We start from the raw sequence: 20020 nt of genomic DNA on the forward strand, positions 1-20020 counted from the left end.
GACAGAGGATGATCCGATCATCTTTCAGCTAACAGTGTCGAGCAGAAGGACGGCCGGCTGATGCGTCCGTACGAACCCTTTTGTACTCACTCCTGTGTATAAGGAGGTGGCGAGGGGTTGTGTAGTTAACCTCAGCACCACACAGCTACAGCAGAGGAGAGAACACAAACGAGTCCTTTCATTCGGCTCTGTTCTTTCTCCTTGTCTGTTTTATAAGCTAACACTAGAGGGCGCCATTGTGGCACATTCAGCGCTCACTCTGAGGTCACTGGACAGAGAAGAAAATACCAAACTGGGAGACGGATGGAGTCGAAACATCTGGAAGAAGATCAGAGCTGTACATTTTTAAGTGTAAGAAAAAAAACAGACAAAATATTTGTAAATATTAAGTTTCTTGTTTATTTTGTTTTGTTTTGGTTTTTTTTGGAGTGAATGAATGATATGCTTATTTTGTGATGACAAAAGACAACAGGTGCAGTTTGTAATGAGAAGAAAAAATGGCCGTTAGCTTGAGGTTTCAAATGAGTTCATCCTTACCACCGATCAGTTTTGTCTTTGTTTTTTCGACATTTATTTGATTTTTGTCATAACGTTGATCGTTATCATGTGACCATCCGGTAGCAGGAAGGTCGCTGTAGCAGAAGTCATCTCCACTGAAGCCCCCTCACAGCAGAGGGCCAGTCATGCTGTTTATTAGGATTTGCTAGTTTTCAGTGAGAGAAAACATTTTCATCAAGTTTTAAATCGTTTCGTTGCTCTTTTCTCTGCGATTGTCATAAAGTCGTCGTCCTCTTTTCAAGCCTTAGCTCGCTTTTATTTTGAAACATGAGTCTTGTGATCAGAGATGAATCTGTGCTGCATGATGTGCGTAACATCAGAGCGATAAAAGCCAGCTTTTCCTTTCAGTGATTCGCAGTAAGGACATAAATGACCTAAACTGAGACTGAAAAAAAGTGCAGTCAGTTAAATGTTAGCTCACCTAACATGTAGCAGTGTTTACATGTAGCCATGTTTGACAGACTCCAGGGCTTGGCAGTGATACGGAGGCCATCCTGATGTGCGTTCTCAGAAATGCGAACAAGAAATGATTCTCCCGTCTGGGTCGGTCTGCTTTTATGCACAGCACTGTGCTGTAGTCAAGCAATGCCACTCCCTCACATACACAGTCACAATGGAACAATGGAAGATCTGTGCTGAGACTCAAGGAAGGTGTGAATGTGTGTCTTTTATATTTGCAGGTCAGTCAATGTGTGGGATATTTTGTATAGATACGGCAGGCATTTCTGAAAGTCGTAACACAGAGGTTTGGCCTGACTTGGATCTGAGCAACTCTGAGTGAGCAAATGCAAATGTGCCAGGCCTCAAGGATAATGGGTGGTTTGCACAACAAAAGCTGGAGGAGAAATGAGCTGACGACCTGTGGAAATCTCAGCAGGGGTGATTAACACCTCGGGACTTGCACCAGAAAATAAAAAAGCCAGTAATTCTAGGGGGTGTTGGGTTTAGGGAAGTTACGCAAATTTGCGCAGGTTTAGTAAATCTAGTGATAAATACGTGGTAGAAATCCCAAAAGGGTGATTCTGTTCACCTGGACGTAGCATTTTCAATGGGAGAAACGCCTCCTGAACTGAATTGTCTCAGTTGATGGCCATGCGGTTGGCCTCCTGAACTGTTTCTTTGGACTGTTTTTCCTCCTCTTCTGAGTTTTCCTTCCTGGAGCTCCAGCACCCACCCAGGTTTGGTGGAAATGTTCTAATTTTAAGAGTTTGATTGCAAAAGAATAAACTGCTGATGTCCGCAGAAGTTTTTAACTTTGGTTGAAAGGACAAACTATGAAAAATAATAGACCTTTGAGGATTTGAGCATATGGCAAACATTATGCAAAGTTCCTCTTAATTGTAAAACACAAATCTGAGGATGTTGGAAGACATGTGTGGTTCTCATCAGCTTTGTGGCATGTAGATGCTCCTTTTATTAATATTCCTAAGTCTGGAAGAATACTCATAAACACTGAGGTCCTGCTATGTGCCAATGTGTATCTGGGCCATTACTAAACAAAGATGTGAAGCAATGTTAATAATTGTTGGTAACTTTTTTTTCATTTCCAGGTTTCAGTTACTGCTGTTGATATGTTAAGAGTAAGAATAAGTTCAGATTCTCTTAAAGATAACAACACTAATATGTTAACAATTGTTGGACTTGTGGAGGTATTTTGAGAACCCTTATAAACATCTGAAGGAAAAATATTCTTTAATCATAGATGCAGACTCATGGAAAAAATATTGATTAATCATTTTATTTGATTTTGTAGAGTTAGAACAAACAGATTGGATTCTCAAAATCAGTCAGTTTCTTGGGGTCTGAAGCAACAACAGAACAGGGCTCTGAATTTTTGGCAGAAGCCCTTTTTTTTCTTCTTTTTCTCCTTTTTCTCCTTCATTTTAATGTTGTCAGACTTCTCTGAATTATTAGTAAAAGAGACAACTGGCTCAGACATGGATAGACATACAGAAGGGAGTTCCTCACTAGGAAGATCATCAGACGTTGCCAGACTTTCAGAAGCAGGCTCTTTAGTAGGAAGAACATCAGCCTTTGATGAACTTTCAAAAAGAGGTTCGGAAGTAGGAAGAACATCTGACTTCAGAACACTTTCCCAAGCAGGTTCTTGAGGTTCTTTAGGAGGAACAACATCTGGCTTCAGCAGATTTTTACAAGCAGGCTCTTTAGTCGGAAGAACATCAGCCTTTGTTGAACTTTCAAAAGGAGGTTCGGAAGTAAGAAGAACATCTGACTTTAGAACACGTTCAGGAGCAGGTTCGTGTGGTTCTTTAGTAGGAAGAACACCTGACTTCAGAACACTTTCACAAGCAGGTTCTTGTGGTTCTTTAGTAGGAACAACATCTGACTTCAGCAGATTTTCATGAGCAGGTTCTTTAGCTGGAAGAACATTGGTCTTTGTGGAACTTTCAAAAAGAGGTTCGGAAGTAGGAAGAACATCTGACTTCAGAACACGTTCAGGAGCAGGTTCTTGTGGTTCTTTAGTAGGGAGAATATCTGACTTCAGAACACGTTCACGATCAGGTCCTTTTGGTTCTTTAGTAGGAACAACATCTGACTTCAGCAGATTTTCATGAGCAGATTCTTTAGCTGGAAGAACATCAGCCTTTGTTGAACTTTTGGAAGGAGGTTCGTGAGTGGAAAAAATATCAGCAATTCGTGAACTTTCAACTGGAGGTTGGGAAGTGGGAAGAACATCTGACTTCAGCAGACCTTCAGGATGAGGTTCTTTAGTTGGAAGAACATCAGACACTACTGGACTTTCACAAGGGGGCTGGAAGATCTGGCATATGCTCGTCTTTGCTACATCAGAAATTGCCCTGAGTAGTCCTGGTGCAAAGTTTGCAATGTGGCTCAGCAGAATCTTTTCTGAATATTTCTCTCTGACTTCAGACAGGATACTTTGCACCATGTCATCTCTGATGGACCTTGAGAAGATGGCCTGGTTTTCCGTTGTTAGGAGAGATTTGGACACTCGATCCAAAGTGGCCTTTGTCACACTGGTGGAGAGGATGCTCAATTTTTGGGAGGACATGTTCAGTAGGGGGTAAGAAGGAAGCTTCCAGAAGCCATGCAGGACACGGGGAACCACCTCTATCACCACGTCTGTTGCAGTGAACAGTTTGGAGGTTTGTGCGTCCTGCTGCCTCTCTTTAAGGAGGTCAATGTACTTCCTGACATTGCTGAGGAGCTTAGGTGTTCTGCAGAATAAAGTTATAAGAATGATCTTTTACACCTATTTAAAAAAATAACAGAAATTTTGAAATACTGTAGCTGGACTGTTAATGATTTTATGTCAGAGGTGACTCACTGAAATTTAGGAGGTATGGCCTCTGGAAATTCCAGCAGCATCCGGGCTTGAAACTCGATGTCCCTCATTTTATTTATTGTGTTCACTGCCCACACCTGAAACAGAAAGCATGTTTACATTGCAGTTTTGTTGAGAGGTTATGTGATTGTAGTAAAAAAAAAAAAGATCTCCAAATGACTAAAACTCTTGTGAGTTTTCTAGTCTTACCAGTTTCAGAAGAGGTTTGGCTTCTGTTTCTTCCAAACCCTCCAATTCAAACTCCCAAAGTCTTCAAAAGAAAACAAAAGAGAGGTTTTCTCTCAGCATTTACACTTCAGCACAAACAGTTTCAGGTGTGAGGTGGATGGTCTGTAGGTGTCACAGTAACTCACTGCTCTCTGACTGTCTCTTTGCTCCTCTCCACCAAAAGATCTCCCATATCTTCTGCAGTGAGGCTTGATGGTATTTGGTTTTCCTTCTGAAGTCTGAGGAATTCCATCATCATTGCAATCTAAAAATAAAAGGAGACATTTAATCAGCATCAGTCCCAGGTCTTCAGAAATCACCTGACATTTTATCTCAGTTTTGGTTTGGATGGATCTGGGTCTTACCTGAGCCCTGTAACCTGGTAGATACCAGCAGATCTCCACAGCTGTGTTATATATGGGTGTGTTGAACAGCACCTGTCAAAGAAATAAGAAATTACTCATTGTAACTTAAATTGATTCTCAGTTTGTCAGCTTTTTAAAACTACATCAAATTCTTCAAAAATGCAGGTTTGTAGATCCCTTTACTGGCTTCCATTAAAACGCTGCTGTTTTATCACAGTTGGGGAAGAGAAACTTTCCAAAACTCTTCAAAACTTGTGTAAGATCAAATGTAGATATGAAAATACTCCTGACTTGATGGTTTTTCTTGCACAGATGAGCTCTTTTTCAAGTCTGATGCAGATTTAAAAATACACAATTCTAAAACAGTCACCATGGAAACATTTGATCCCTGCTTTATGTCATTAAATTAAAAGAAAACACTCTATTTTACACCACATTACACTATATGTTGTTCATTATATAAGTAAATAAGGGTAGGCTACAGCCGTCCTTAGGTCACTCCTGTGAAAAGATGCATACAAACTGGTGAATCAGAAAAGAAAGAAAGCCAACCTGCAGCATTATGTCCTTTTATGTTATTTCAATTCACTTCAGTTTTATTGATACAAATCACAACAACAGTCGGCTCAAGGTGCTTTACTTTGTAAGGTAGACTCTAAAATAATATACACAAGGAGAAAAACCCAACAATCATATGACCCCCTATGAGCAAGCACTTTGGCGACAGTGGAAAAAAACTCCCTTTTAACAGGGAGGAAGCGCCGGCAGTAACAGGCTCAGTGAGGGGCGGCCATCTGCCAGGAGTGGTTGGGGTGAGAGAACGAAGATGGGACAAGAGGCATGCTGTGGAAGAGAGACAGAGATTAATAACAAGTGTGATTCAATGCAGAGAGGTCTATTAACACATAGTGAGGGAGAAAGTCTCTGTCTGCTTTTCCTAATGCTGAGGTGAGGAGGACTATTAGCCAATATAAAGGCGACACTGGCGACCCGAGTGTGGAAACAAATGGTTTGCACAAGAAGCGGTCACTGAGCGATCAAAGCTTATTTACCACACATAAAAAATCAAGGCAGAGTAGAAGCGGGTGGATCGATTTTTAATGAATTTTAAAATTATGTTTGTTTTTCTTATTCTTGAAAAAAAGATCATTTAACCTCGCATTTGTTTCCCTTTTTATACACTACTACTTATGTGTTTTTTCTTATTTATGTCTATATTGTTTAGTTAAACAGATGACAGTTTTCCCCTTTTTACTACTTTTTGAACTCTATGCTGATGTTTAAAGATTTTATTATTACTAAATAATGTTTTTAGCAATTAGGTGAAAATAAATACCAGATGAAACGATATTCTCTTCTGTTATCTTTTATTATTTGTTACTTGAATCAGTATCCGCGCTGCACACAATCAAAGTTATTTTCAAAACATGCAGAAACAGGTCTTATTTTGTTAACAAAATGACAAACCATTGCATCGTTACAAACAAGGTTATCACTGTACATATTAATTAGTCTTGAATAAGACGCTCCTTTTTGGACATGATATAGAAAAAGCACACAGTGTTGTCCGCAGGTTACCGAAAAGTCCTTCTGAACCTGTCTCCCAGAATACAATATCCGAGCGGTGTTTTTAAAAGAAAAACTTTTATCTCGGGTGAAAACTTATCAGGTGAGTTACCGAAGCTGTCAAAAAAGTGCCCTTGCTTGTCTTTTGTGATATTGAATGCCAACCAGTGCTTCCCAGGTAAGTCTGATGGATCTGTATTCACAATGCCCATGCATGGATATCTGATGGGCTTTGTTGGCAGCTGGTCACATGCTAAGACGCCTAGAAGATGAGCCCTGTTACTAATCCTTTTAACAATGCTGGTTAGTTCTATTGTATTCATTTTGAATGTTTAGTAGTCGTCCAGCAGCACTTGTCTCATATTAGATATTTGGATGACTGAATCAAATACAGAGTAACACACCAGGTTCATTGTTCGGGGTAGCGGATTTCTGAAACGGGTTTCCAGCCTCACGCTCCCTGTTTGAACTAATGATACGTTCCCTGAATGTCCTTCATCAGCTTCCAGATTGAAACAGGAATTGTTTGGCCAGATACGACTGTCCATCAGCGTATAAACACATGAATTCTATAGTTCACAGTTCACAGTTTTAAAATTAAATGGATTACGTGTAAAAGAACCAGGATAAGCTTCGTTATCCACGAAGGCGATGATGACAAATTTAGGCAACCTGCCCATAAATAAATTAGTTGATATTCTTGCCCCAGCAGGTGTGGAGAAGGTCTTTAAAGAAACTCTGCCTACAGCATATTTTGCATTTGCATGATGCAGAGCCTTGCCGTGTGCCAGCCTGACACTTGGTGAGACACTGATTCTTTTCACAAATAAGCTGGCAGAGACGATTTTAACTTTATACGCGGTGTTAGCTCCAGTCATGAGAGCAAATTCGTCTTTAGAGCGCACAAATTTCAGCGACAGATCGATTCCATTAAGTAATAATTTTTCTTGAAAAAACAGGTCTGCGTGTACTGGAGCAATCAATTCAACAATACTGCTATTCGCTGTATAAGTACCTCTGGTCACCAGACCCTGGCTCTCCCCTTCTATACATGTATCATTCATGTGCGAGGCTGTGTCTGTACAGAATAAAGCGCTGCTGAACTGTGTGTCTAAAGTCTGCTTATTATAATTGATAAGACATTCTATTATGCCTCTGTATGGATACGTGTTGGATGATTGGCTGATCAAGCGATCCCCCAAATTTACATCTACCTGACTAAATAAGGTGCAACCTGGATAATTAACAAGTCCCACGTTTGCATCCCTGCCTAAGTTTGTGCCGTCAGCATCTGTGATTCTTACTCGTGTGTAGATATAGGAATCGTTTAGATCCAGGTAATCCTCTCCGGACGATGAGATTTAAACTCGATTGGACCTCCGTCTGTGGTTGCAGAAACTGGTGGAATTTCAATAAAGGTCGTTTTCTCTATGGACGTTTGTGTGTATGGGACAGTAAAAAGATCGAGCTCTGTTTTTAGACATTCTCTGATTGGTTGTGTAACAGAGCCATTTAGAAGATGTCACATGCTGTAGTTTTTGAACGACTGGTTCTGGGTCTTTTCACTCCGCGTGGTTGTCTCCGTTTGGTGGCTTTCCTGGCAGGTTTTGTCGTTTTACGCTTTTTAGGCGGCGGCGTATCACCCATGCGTGCAGTGGGAGGGGTCTTAGAAGGTTTGGGTGTATACACATACAAGCTGTTGCCATCCTGCTCAGTAGATGTTGGCTTGGTTATGTTGGATATCACATCAGACACTATGCCTGATGCTGCTGTTTTTAGGTGGGGTTTGACTATGCTGACTCCTTTTTTAAACAACGGTACAGCAATTCTAAACAGGCTGCTGAACAAACCTCCCAGACCTGCGCCACATTGCGTGCTGGTCCCAATATAACCATTCAATTCGCCACCAGCCTGATTTAAATAATATCTTACAGATTTTGCTTCATCTGTGTTGTAGACAGACATCCTTATTTTTTTAAAAATGGTGTCTTATGGGTCGGAAGTGGAGCTTGACAAACACCTTCCCGTATAAAAAGGGTATGTGTTGATTTTGGTCGTCTATCAAATCAATTTCTATGTCATCGATTAAGGATTTGGAGACCGGTGTGTAGTGTGGGCTGTCAAACTGAAGAATGGCTCCCCGACGGTCATCGTCTGTTATATTTATTGCTCTTAATAGCTGCGCATGGGCGTCACCCACAAGCTGGTAATCAATGATATCTGCATAAATAAAAATGTTCTATTTTCCGCCGTATACGTCTGCAGGATGTGGTGCGTATGTGTTTTTATAAAGAAGTACAAACGGGTCTTCTGATTTGAATCCTAAGATTCCTGCCAGTCTCCCTCTAAATGTGAGAACTGTGCCCCTAGGGCCCATAACACTAACATAGTTACTAACTTCACTGTATTGTGTTTTAATGTCGGTGTTATGTTTTAATGTTTTATTATCTGCGCCACAGATGCATAATGCCCCACAGACAGCTCAATCACGGTTATGGACAATGCTCCATCTTTGACTGGATCATAAATTTCCACTCGCGAATCTGATTGTGGAAAAGACAACCATAGTCTTGGGTATTGAAATTCTATAACACCGACCTCATACGGTTCATTTAAAACAATAGGTGTTATAACCTCAGGATAAAAATGCTCGGAAACTCAAGTGCCAAGTGCCTCTTTTTTTCTGCCAAGTATTTTCTCTATTTGAAACCTTTTGTTTTTGTCAGTAGTCACCTGCTGTATCTCAGGTTCGTAAATTACACCTTTCACTGCAGCTCCTGTGAGATCCTCCAGTTTGTATACGGGAGGGTCTCTTCCTAAACGCTCCTTTATGGTAAAGTACTCGTCTGTGTAGGTCTGATGGTAACCCTTTCAGAATATGCCTCGTAGTTTAGATATTCTCTCTGTATCGCCCACATTAAATTTAAAAGTCACCGGTTTTTGGGGTTTCATTTTGTACAGGGTGTTAAAGACTGCTTTCTCATTATCTTTGCACACCTCGGTGGGGTCATTTTGATAGAGCTGTGATAAGACAGGTTATAGGACTGTACAAGATCTTGGATCACATAAACATATCTTGGCGAGTTAACTGATGTTAAGTATTTCCACATTTTCCCCTTTAAGGTGCGGTTAAAACGCTCTACCACACATGATTTCATTTCACTAAAGGTTGAAAAATGTGTGATGTTATGCTGCTCCATTAGTTTTTTAAATGTTTATTATAAAATTCCTTCCCTAAATCTGTTTGGAGTTTTTCAGGCACACGGCCCTCTCTCAGAATATCACCAAAAGCCTCAGCAACAGCCTGTCCTGTCTTGGTTTCAAGGCACCTAACCCATGCATACTTAGAAAACACATCTATGCATGTCAATAAGTACCTAACATTATCATCATCCGCAGAATATTCACGCATGTCAACCAAATCAGCTTGAAACTGTTTGTCAATCCCGTTAACCAAAACTCTATTTCTGTATCCTTGCATTTCTGTATCCTTGCATTTCTGTGTCCTCTATCCTTGCAGGTTTATGAAGAGTATATGTGTCATCTCCTTTTAAAAACGCTCCACGTCAGGTAATGACGGCTTTAAGCCTGTTGCCTCACTGACAGCGATACGGAGCTTCTTTACACTTCCTAAACCCCCTGGGTGTGCAGGGTTGTGATATATTTTTCTCAGCGTGTTTTCCATAATCACTCTGACCAAACACAAATACAAATGACCAGAAAAAAGTGTTAGCATACGTTTTTATTTCATTTTCTGTGTAGTGCACAGTAAGGTTTTTATAACAGATGTGCATTAAATCTTGTGTCTCCCAGACCAGTAGTTTCCAATCATGTGGAGTAGCGCTGATTTAACTCCGCGGGTGTGATGATTGGTATTTAGCAGGTATCCGACATTCTCATCAGTGGTGCAAACAATGTGCGGCACTGATCTCAGTTCACACAGAAGACGCTCTGCAGTGCTGATGATTTGTGCTTCAGCCTCACTGACATTGTATGAGCAAACAAACAGACGGATGGCCGGGATGAATCGGGGCGTCCGGAGCTTTTCCATCACCTCATCATAGTAGATCTCGAAGAAAAACACAGGCAGCTCAAACAGGCAACTGTGTTGTAACTGGCTGGGGTGACCGGATTGGCATTCATAACATATCTCCTGCACATACTCATTCAGTGCCATCGACAGCAGGTGGAAGGTTGCGAGTTTAATGTTGAGTTCCGTTTCCTCAGACGGGTGTGATCCTGCAGAGTCCTGTGAGCATCCTGGAGAGGGGGGCGGAGTCGGTGGGGTCTGGATTAGCAGTGCTGGAGGGGGAGACTCTGAGCGGTCCACAATATGGCAGATGTTGTCTGTAAAAGAAATCCACGCATTGCATTTTTTTAAAAATATCGGGTTTAATGCCAACGTCTCTCACACAGAGACAACCTACCTTTTGTTTTGTTTTTTTGTTTTTCTGTCCTCAAGGTTTTTGATGATTTTGGGCCTGAACATGGCAGAAGGTAAACCAATCTTCGGGCCATGTGCGAGCTGATCATATACAAGACGCTTCCTAATATTCTCATAAGAAGAGTTGACCTTGTCTCTCTTGATAGTCTTATCGACCTCATTAAACACCCGCTGCAGTGCTCTCCAGTCTGACCACTGAATAAAAAACAAATCCTTAAACCATGATAAACGTTCTTCAAGGGTGAGGGGGGATGGGTTCAACCTCCAGCTTTCAAGGCCCCAGAGTGAAACCTCTGTAACGTTGAGGTTTCACCCGGTGCAATTGTGGCTCTTGTAACTGTTGTGATATTTTGATACCATGGTAGCATTTACAGGATATTGTTTTATAGTGATATTATACAGGAAAACTGTTACTCAATAAGGCCCATTTACTAGTTGTTTTTCTCTTTCTCTGTAACCTAAGAATTAATGTGTAAGAATCACAGGTTGGTACCTCAAGGTTGAAAACACCACAGAGATCACTTCCTTACTCCCATCCTCCCTTCCTTATCTCTTAGAAAGGAGCTTGTTAAAGGCCAGGTGGTTCGTTTCAGAATTCACTAATGAAAGAACTCTGTATTCTGTGTCTAGGAGTGTATTTTGCTGGGATGATCATAAATTGTAGCTGAACTGATAAACTATACAAAGGATACTTCTTTGCTCACAAGGCAGGAAGACGTTCCCTTATTTGGTCTGTACCGGTTTGAACTGAGAATCTGTTGACAGACGAACCTTTTTCCTCTATATATACTGTTGTCTGATGAATAAACCTTTGAGTTGGTTTTGGGAAAGCAACCCGTACAGTCTCTGTGTCGTTTTGTTCTCCCAGCTGCTCCCGACGTCGTAACTAACACGCTGAATGGCATATTTGACTGTTACTTGAGAATATTTCTTTGAGTTCTATAGGTTATGGACAATCTCTGCTGATAGGTGCTCACGCCTCGAAGGAAACCCGATCCACAGACGGAGATTTCTTTCAGTAACCATAAATGGTAAGCTGCTCTTTTGTCACACACTACATACACAATATATGTGTTTTAGTGCAAATTGTACATTGCTACATTGTTTTGAATTACCCTCGGCCCGCAGTATATGTGGGCACCTGTCAAAGGTCATTTGGATTTACCAGACCGCTTTGAAAACAACATGAAACAAATGAATGTCTTTGTTGAGCCATGACTGGATTTCTCCTAATCCTTCCTAAAGGCCGTTATAACCTTGCACTGCCAGTGGTGAGCTGCACCAGCTGTGGCCTAATGTGGTCCCCCTCAGTTAAGGACTTCCAGGGTGGTGGATATTGGCCTGGCACCTTAAATTTCTGCACCCTGTTTTCAATGGATGTCTTTCAGTCTTTCTATGACATTAAGGTCATAAGTAGTTTACTGACAATTATTTAACATTTGAAATGAAAAGATCCGTCAGTCCATTCACATATATACTGTTCAGAGAAGGAATGTAGTTTAGAGCAAAGTGTAGTAGTGTGAAGTGGCTAAACACACTCACCAATTGTTCTAAAATAAACAATTTATCAAAACATTAACAGTCTTTCACACATACATACGGTTTATACACTATTTTAAAAAGAAGGGGTTGAAGACCTGATTGATTACAAAAAGTCTATTAAAATGTTCTGGGTAACCACAGAAATCTTAGTCAGTTATGTCTGAGAGAGAATGTTTATGACAGAAGTAATGCCAAAATCTCAACAAACCAAAGTTACATACATGCTAAAGAGAAAGATCAAACTGTGCTGAAATTAGGAAGTGGGCAATATAGGGCTTCCCCAGTGAAATAACTGATCTGAAATAATTGAGGCACAAATTAATAAATGACATACTAGTAATCCACAGAAGGGGAGGCCTCTGGGAAAATGTAGAAAATCAATGGGAATTTCTACAGTAGCACGAGTTACCAGTCAATACCAGTCCTGGTATTGGTTATGTTGAAGTGATGGGTTTTATAATTTATTTTTGGTCCACTGAAGGGATTGTTTTGTAACCCCAATATTGATATTTTGTAAATAAAAAATATGACCTCAATTAAACCTTTAAATTCCCTGCACTTGTCATAGATATCTACATGATGTCCAACAAATATACATCAAGTCCAAGGTTCTAATGTTGAACGCCATATTGATGTCCAGCTTAAATCATGGTTGGACCTCCAAATTGTTGGAAAAGTTCAAATGCAGTACAGACCTCCAGAATTGGTCATGGACCAACAGAACCAATATAGATTCGATCTGTACATCTATCTGACTTTCTTTGTTTAGTTGGTAGCTAACTGAATTGTCTTACTTTTTTTTTTATAGATGAAAGAAAATGTCCCTGAAACATACAGTATGAAACAATGAGTGTCAGGTTTATATTTATAGTCTACATCACATTTAAGTGGTACCCATATGTCAATTTGTTTGAGCCTAAAACACAGACTACTCCATGACCCGAATGATTGTTTAATCCTTCCCATCAATACCTCTCAGTTCCACATCTCTAACTCATGTTATTCTCCATGCAGCTCTAACAGCAGTGGTCCAAACACAGCAGACTGTGCTGGCAGCAGTGGGAGAAGATGCTGAATTCAGCTGTCAGCTCTTGGACACTAAAGACGTCCTTCAGGTCACATGGCAGAAAATCTCACGTGATGTGGAGACAAATGTTGCCACCTACAGCAAGTACTATGGTCAGAGAGTGAATGATGGCTTTAACGATAAAGTCAAGTTTAAATACACTGGACTACAGAACTGCTCCATAGTCATCAGGAATGTGACGGAGCAGGATGAAGGATGCTATCACTGTCTGTTTAACACTTATCCTGAAGGCTCCTTCACTGGTAGAACCTGCTTCCAAGTCTATGGTAAGAACTTTTGCATTAATGTGTTTAAATGTGCTAGAAACTGATTTCCTTTCAACAACATATTCCTTGCAATATCTCCTGATCCTTCACAGAGCTGCATGAACCTGTTGTTGATGTCAGAGAGTCAAACTCTGCTGAAGAGTGGGTTGTTTCCTGTTCAGCCACTGGTCGACCTGCTCCCACTGTAACACTCTCACAACAAGACCTCAACTTCTCACAGTACAACACTGTCAGTGTGTCCAACACCAACGCTACATTCACTGTCACCACTACAGCTGTGCTCTCAGGTTCACGTAAACACAGCACACAGGTGGGATGTGCAGCACGAGTGCTCTCTGCTCCTCACAGAGAGGTGATGGAGACGATTCCTGAGGTCCAGCAGACGTCAGATTATCAGTGATGGTGAGAAACTGAGATGCAATAACAATGCATTGTGCTAGTATGCATTTTCTCTTTGATCAATAATTGATGTATTCATTTTGATCAGTGTCACATTTTTCCTGCTTTTTCAAGTTTCCTCCTGGATCATTGTGTGGCAGGATGAATGTTATCCCTCGGTCCAACCCACTTTCAGCCTGGCCCATTAGGGGGCGCTGGTATAAATAGTGGCCATTTGAGTGTCTCTGCGTCGCTTGCCTGTGATCTCCTTTTTGGTCACCTGACTTCCCCTCGGTGTGTTGGAGAGCATTTGCGGGTTATTCTTCTGAAGCCTCCATCGCGGCTGGTCGTAGCTATAGAAGCCTCCTCTGAGCTATTCTGCTTACGTTCTGTGACCCGGCTTACTTGGAAGTGTGGGCCTTAGTTTTGCGCCAAGCTACGCGAACTGAAGTGCTGCTGTTTTGCCTTGCTGTGCTTTTACCGTCTGTTCCCGTTGTGAGAATTCTTTCCCTGCTGCTGTCAGCTTTTACAGTGGACGTCGGCGTGGACAACGGCCATATGCATGCCGGTTATCGGAGTCAGCTGGCGTGCATATTGATTGACTGTTAACTTATCGTCGCGTGGACGGCAAGTTGGAGCAGTACGGCGATTCCGTTTGCTCCAGATTTTAGAGTTTTATTCAGATTGTATGTTGTTTTATTGCTTTTTGATTTGTAGTTTGGATTCTCTGTTACACCACTGGTGGGAGGCCCTTTTTCTAGCTGTGGATCACCAGTGTGGTCCTGCAGTTGGGTTATCCCCCGGTGCTACACATTAGTTTGTTGTAATATATTAACATTTTCTTTGTTTCTTTTATTCAGATGCGGAGTGCCGACGTGGAGGAGACTAGGGTGCCTTGGTGGTGGGATCCCTTGAGTGTACACACCTGCCTTGTCTAGTTTATTAGTGTGAGTGTGTGATAGTGTGTTGCACTTGTGTTTTGGTGTGTTTTCTTTCTTTAGTTGTGTGTGTGGCATCCCTGCCCCTCCACTGGTAAGCCTCAGCTCTGAATACCTTTTTAAGCATATTTGTATTTGAATATTTATGATTATGTTTTTATTCGGTGTTTTAAATAATTACCAATAAATTGTCAATTTGTTTATTATTGAACCTCGTCTCTGGATTGAGTATAGCGAACCTAAGTGCCTTTTTGGTGATTTAGTGTCATTTCCAGTATTCTCTGGGTGAAATTCCCAGGGTGGCGTTGTCGTTCTTTAAAACTGAAGAGTATTTACTTTATATCCCAACCTCGTCTCGCCACAATTGTATTAGCTGCAGTATTGGTGATGATGGTCTTTGTCAGTGTTGCTGCTCTGCAGTAGGCTACTCTTTAAAGAAAAAGACCAGATAACTTTCATTTTTCATTTCTTGTCATTTTTTTCTACACCAAAATCTATCCAATAATATCTGCATAACATTTTCTACTTGTGATTTAGTTATTAATTCTTTGCTTCATGATTCAATCGGTCTTTGTCTAGTATTAAATTTTATGTTTCCCATTTAATCCCACTGGCTTTAAAGTGTTTCACCAGATTTTTACGAAGTATTTCCAGTCTTTTTGTCACGGTCTGGCTGGCAGACCGTGGGGATGTGGGGAAAGGAGGACCTAGGCGCGGTGCTCTATGTATAAACAGTGTGTTTATTTACAGAGTGGAACAAAAACAACAATAAATCCCCGTATTCTCCCAGACTCCCGTGTCGTGTCTCTGCGTGAATAGTTCGTGTCTCTGTGCTCTCCGCTCCCGTGTCAGCACCCCCCGGTGCTCGCTGCTCTTCGTGCCTTCCACGCTCCTCCTGCAGGAAACAATAGACGCAGCCGTCAGGACACAAATAACCGCGGGCATACACTTACACACATTAACTCAATTCAATGGGACGACTAACGTGGAGTCTCAAGGAAATGATCCCGCGTCGGTGGGAGCTCCAACTCTCTCCTAAGTAGCTCCCCCGACGAGGCCTGATCAGCAGCAGGTGTGTGACTTCGGGTGTGGCCAGTCCTTCCGCAGGGCCACACCCCTCAGGCCTGCAGGTGGCTGAGCTCCATCCTCCAAGCATACCCGCAGACAGACACACACACACACACACACACACACACCTACAAGCATGGAGAAGAGCAGCAGCAACACCAAAATACATATAATAATAATAATATAATTCATAACTGCTCAGGGATCCTGGGTTGCTCAGTCCCAGGACCCTGACAGTACACCCCCCTAAGGGTCGGCTCCCGACGACCCCAAAACCAAAACAAAAAACAGCACAACCAACCCAGGGCGGGCGGCTGGGGGAACCAGGACGGAGGGCCAGAACCAAAACAAGCAAAAACAACAAAACAACAAACCGACCCAGTCCACAGTCTCAGAGTCAGACCGCGCATCCCGCAGCGGTGCAAAAAGAAAACGAAAAGACGCCACAAACAGTCACAGGCGGCCCATCAACACAACAAGAGAGTTCAGGGGGCCTACCTCGAGCCCAACGGCGGCGACGTAGCAGCTCCGGCGGACGGCCCCGGGTCCGGCGGCAGCAGCAAAACAGTTCAGGGGGCCTGCCACGGGTCCGGTGGCGGCGGCGCTGCTCCTCCGGCGGCCAGCCACGGGTCCGGTGGCGGCAGAACGGTTCTGGTGGCCTGCCACGGGTCCGGTGGCGGCGGCGCTGCCCCTCCGGCGGCCTGCCACGGATCCGATGGCAACGTCGCTGCTCCGGTGAGCAACAGCGAGGCGTGGCAACAGGTCCATGACGCGCCGATCGCTGACGTGGACGCACCGGACATGGACGGCGAGGAGGCCGCGCTAGACGTGGAGGTCCCTCCGGTCCGCTGACCTCCTCGGCCGGCAGCGAGAGCTCCTCCTCGGCCGGCAGCGAGAGCTCCTCCTCCGGCTCGCCGAGCTCCTGCTCGGGCATGCTGAGCTCCACAGCTGGCGATGCGGGCTCCTCCGGCTCACTGAGCTCCTGCTCGGGCATGCCGAGCTCCTCCGGCTCGCTGAGCTCCTCAGCTGGCGGTGCGGGCTCCTCCGGCTCGCTGAGCTCCTGCTCGGGCATGCTGAGCTCCTCCGGCTCGCTGAGCTCCTCAGCTGGCGGTGCGGGCTCCTCCGGCTCGCTGAGCTCCTGCTCGGGCATGCTGAGCTCCACAGCTGGCGATGCGGGCTCCTCCGGCTCACTGAGCTCCTGCTCGGGCATGCCGAGCTCCTCCTGCTCGCTGAGCTCCTCAGCTGGCGGTGCGGGCTCCTCAGGCTCGCTGAGCTCCTGCTCGGGCATGCTGAGCTCCTCCGGCTCGCTGAGGTCCTGCTCGGGCATGCTGAGCTCCTCCGGCTCGCTGAGCTCCTCAGCTGACGGTGCGGGCTCCTCAGGCTCGCTGAGCTCCTGCTCGGGCATACTGAGCTCCTGCTGCAGCTGGACGAAGTCTGAGGTTTCCCGAGCTTGCACTACCCCCCGGGCTTTACGCAGGGTGCAAAGGCAGGCGGAAACTCCCTTGAGCTGGCCGAGGTAGGGGTTTCCCTCCAGGATTGCCTCGATGGCGTTTAACCCCACCACTCCTGCCCTTGCGTTGGTGGTGTGAGTTACCCAGTCCATCAGGCGTTGGACGCGGGTGAGGTCGCTCTCTCCGGACAAGGCCGCTGGAGTGGGCAGTGGAATGGAGGCTGCTGCTGGTGGAGAAGATGGCTGAGCGTGTGATGTGGATGGTGAACAGGATGAAACGGTAAGCGGTGAGGTAGATGTCGCGGGGGATGATTCAGCAGGTGACGGCTGGATCACTAGCCGGGCGATAGGCTGAGGTACAGCGACCAGCTGGGCCGCGGGCTGCGCTTTGGCTACCGGCTGGGCAGCTGACCGTATAAACATAGCCCCAGAGTAAACAGTTGAGGTGAGTGACGATGAATTGTCCATATGACTCACCACAGCCGGCTGTTGAGATGTCTGTGGATTTAGCTGCGGTGAGGAACGCTGGCGGCGCGAACGTCGTTTCCGTGTCGGCGTCGGGGCCGGCGTCTCAGGCAGTGAATCCACCAGCTGTCCGAGCTGGTGGGCAGCCTGAGGAGGAGAGTGGAGGTGGAGGGTGGAAAGTAGGAAGTCCAGGACCACTGCATTAAGGGAGTCCACCAGCCAGGGGAATTTAAAAAGCATCTCCTGCAGCTGCCTCTCCACGGCGCGACGCAAACCTTCCGCTGGCTTCTCCCACCACACCTCACATAGGTGGTACACTTCATCCATAACTTCCCTCCTGAGCCTCTCCTCGGAGACCGCTGGGTCCATAAGTGGCGGGATCATTCTGTCACGGTCTGGCTGGCAGACCGTGGGGATGTGGGGAAAGGAGGACCCAGGCGCGGTGCTCTATGTATAAACAGTGTGTTTATTTACAGAGTGGAACAAAAACAACAATAAATCCCCGTGTTCTCCCAGACTCCCGTGTCATGTCTCTGCGTGAATAGTTCGTGTCTCTGTGCTCTCCGCTCCCGTGTCAGCACCCCCCGGTGCTCGCTGCTCTTCGTGCCTTCCACGCTCCTCCTGCGGGAAACAATAGACGCAGCCGTCAGGACACAAATAACCGCGGGCATACACTTACACACATTAACTCAATTCAATGGGACGACTAACGTGGAGTCTCAAGGAAATGATCCCGCGTCGGTGGGAGCTCCAACTCTCTCCTAAGTAGCTCCCCCGACGAGGCCTGATCAGCAGCAGGTGTGTGACTTCGGGTGTGGCCAGTCCTTCCGCAGGGCCACACCCCTCAGGCCTGCAGGTGGCTGAGCTCCATCCTCCAAGCATACCCGCAGACAGACACACACACACACACTCACATCTACAAGCATGGAGAAGAGCAGCAGCAACACCAAAATACATATAATAATAATAATATAATTCATAACTGCTCAGGGATCCTGGGTTGCTCAGTCCCAGGACCCTGACACTTTTGTTGTCTCTGTCCCAAATGTTCTGAAATGTGTTGCATGTATTAAAAGAAGTTGGACCAAAAAATGTACTATGTACTTATAAACTTACATTTATGAAAGCTGAACAAACATTGATGTACTTGACTTTTGTAACAGTGAAAAGGCGATCTGTTTTTATTGATAAATATATATGTTTGCATTACTGTTATTTAGATTGCCATGTTAGAACGTAGCAAACAACATTGTTTGTTCCTCTATGGTTTCTTTATTTTTACAAATCTAAATGTTTTTTGTCAAAAGATTAATAATTTCATATTGAGGTCAGATGGTCAGCAGTTTTGATGTTTTTGCAGAGATTTTATTTTTTGCAAAATAGCACAAGTAAACATTAAAAGTAGTTCCTAAATCAAGGCATTTATTATTAAGGCGGCCATTATTATGGCCCTGTGTGGAAAAAGTGATTGCCCCCTAAACCTAATAACTGGTTGGGCCACCCTGAGTAGAAACATCTGCAATAAAGCGTTTGGGATAACTGGCAATGAGTCCTTTACGAGGTGGTGGAAGAATTTCTGCCCACTCATCTTTGCAAAATTGTTGTAATTCAGCCACACTGGAGGGGTTTTGAGTATGAACCACCTTTCCAAGGTCACAGCACCTCAATCAGATTCACGTATGAACTTTGGCTAAGCCATTCCAAAGTGTTTCTTTTGTTTTACTTAAGCTGCTTAGAGGTGGACTTGTTGGTGTGCTTTGGATCAAGTGCACTTCAGCTTGTGGTCGTGAACAGATGGCCAGACATTCTCCTTCAGGATCCCAGAAACTGGATTCTGTTCATCTTGACGTTGCATCTCCAGACTGAGAGATCTCAATTACTTTGTTTCTTATTCGCTTCTGAATTTCCTTGGATTGCGCCATGATGTGTAGTTTTTGAGGATCTTTTGGTCTACTCTACTTTGTCAGACAGGTCCTGTTTAAGTGATTGATTCAGCACAGGTTTGGCAGTAATCGGGCCTGGCTATGACTATGGAAAAATTGTATATTTTCTATTGATAAATGCAAATATTTTATGTCTGTTATGTGCATTGCCGTGTGGAGAATATAAGGAAAACAATTGTGTGGTTTACATTGCTTCTTCCTCTTAGATTTCTTGATTTTTTTTAAAAATTGCAATAACTTTATGTTAATTTCAGTGCACTTTCACATTTCTTTAAATTCAAACTACAGTCCTGTGAATAACTAGAAACACTTCTAGCAGCACAAATGTGAGGTAATTGTTTTCTGCTTGACTTTATCAGTCTCTCATATTGTTGTGGAGGAATGTTGGCCCACTCTTCATTACAACGTTGCTTCA

The 20020-nt window shown here is 43.9% G+C and overlaps 3 protein-coding genes and 2 long non-coding RNA genes across 5 annotated transcripts; 1 reads left to right on the forward strand and 4 right to left on the reverse strand.

Moving 5' to 3' along the window:
• Window positions 1-2207: 2207 nt before the first annotated feature.
• LOC146577786 (uncharacterized) lies at window positions 2208-5019 on the reverse strand. The gene is made up of 6 exons (XM_085267712.1): window positions 5011-5019; window positions 4459-4530; window positions 4240-4358; window positions 4076-4136; window positions 3869-3963; window positions 2208-3758 (listed from the first exon to the last, which is right to left on the reverse strand). The coding sequence occupies exons 1-6, from the start codon at window positions 5017-5019 to the stop codon at window positions 2342-2344; spliced, it is 1773 nt and encodes a 590-aa protein (XP_085123838.1). The 3' UTR covers window positions 2208-2341.
• A 2359-nt stretch (window positions 5020-7378) lies between these two features.
• On the forward strand, window positions 7379-13763 carry LOC146577787 (OX-2 membrane glycoprotein-like). Its single transcript, XM_085267714.1, has 3 exons — window positions 7379-7442; window positions 13025-13363; window positions 13456-13763. The coding sequence occupies exons 1-3, from the start codon at window positions 7379-7381 to the stop codon at window positions 13761-13763; spliced, it is 711 nt and encodes a 236-aa protein (XP_085123840.1).
• Window positions 13764-15401: 1638 nt separating this feature from the next.
• LOC146577788 (uncharacterized) lies at window positions 15402-15838 on the reverse strand. Its single transcript, XR_014891434.1, has 2 exons — window positions 15665-15838; window positions 15402-15574 (listed from the first exon to the last, which is right to left on the reverse strand). It is a non-coding gene; the product is annotated as an uncharacterized LOC146577788 (long non-coding RNA).
• Window positions 15839-16039: 201 nt separating this feature from the next.
• Window positions 16040-18101, reverse strand: LOC146577789 (uncharacterized). Its single transcript, XM_085268359.1, has 2 exons — window positions 17594-18101; window positions 16040-17524 (listed from the first exon to the last, which is right to left on the reverse strand). The coding sequence occupies exons 1-2, from the start codon at window positions 18044-18046 to the stop codon at window positions 16145-16147; spliced, it is 1833 nt and encodes a 610-aa protein (XP_085124485.1). The 5' UTR covers window positions 18047-18101; the 3' UTR covers window positions 16040-16144.
• Window positions 18102-18110: 9 nt separating this feature from the next.
• Window positions 18111-18547, reverse strand: LOC146577790 (uncharacterized). The gene is made up of 2 exons (XR_014891437.1): window positions 18374-18547; window positions 18111-18283 (listed from the first exon to the last, which is right to left on the reverse strand). It is a non-coding gene; the product is annotated as an uncharacterized LOC146577790 (long non-coding RNA).
• Between the last annotated feature and the right edge of the window lie 1473 nt (window positions 18548-20020).

The sequence above is a fragment of the Mchenga conophoros genome, linkage group LG3 (genome assembly GCF_057382185.1).
Source record: "Mchenga conophoros isolate Kocher_MC1m ecotype Shallow Benthic linkage group LG3, M_conophoros_male_GT1.1, whole genome shotgun sequence".
Taxonomy (NCBI): Eukaryota; Metazoa; Chordata; class Actinopteri; order Cichliformes; family Cichlidae; genus Mchenga; species Mchenga conophoros.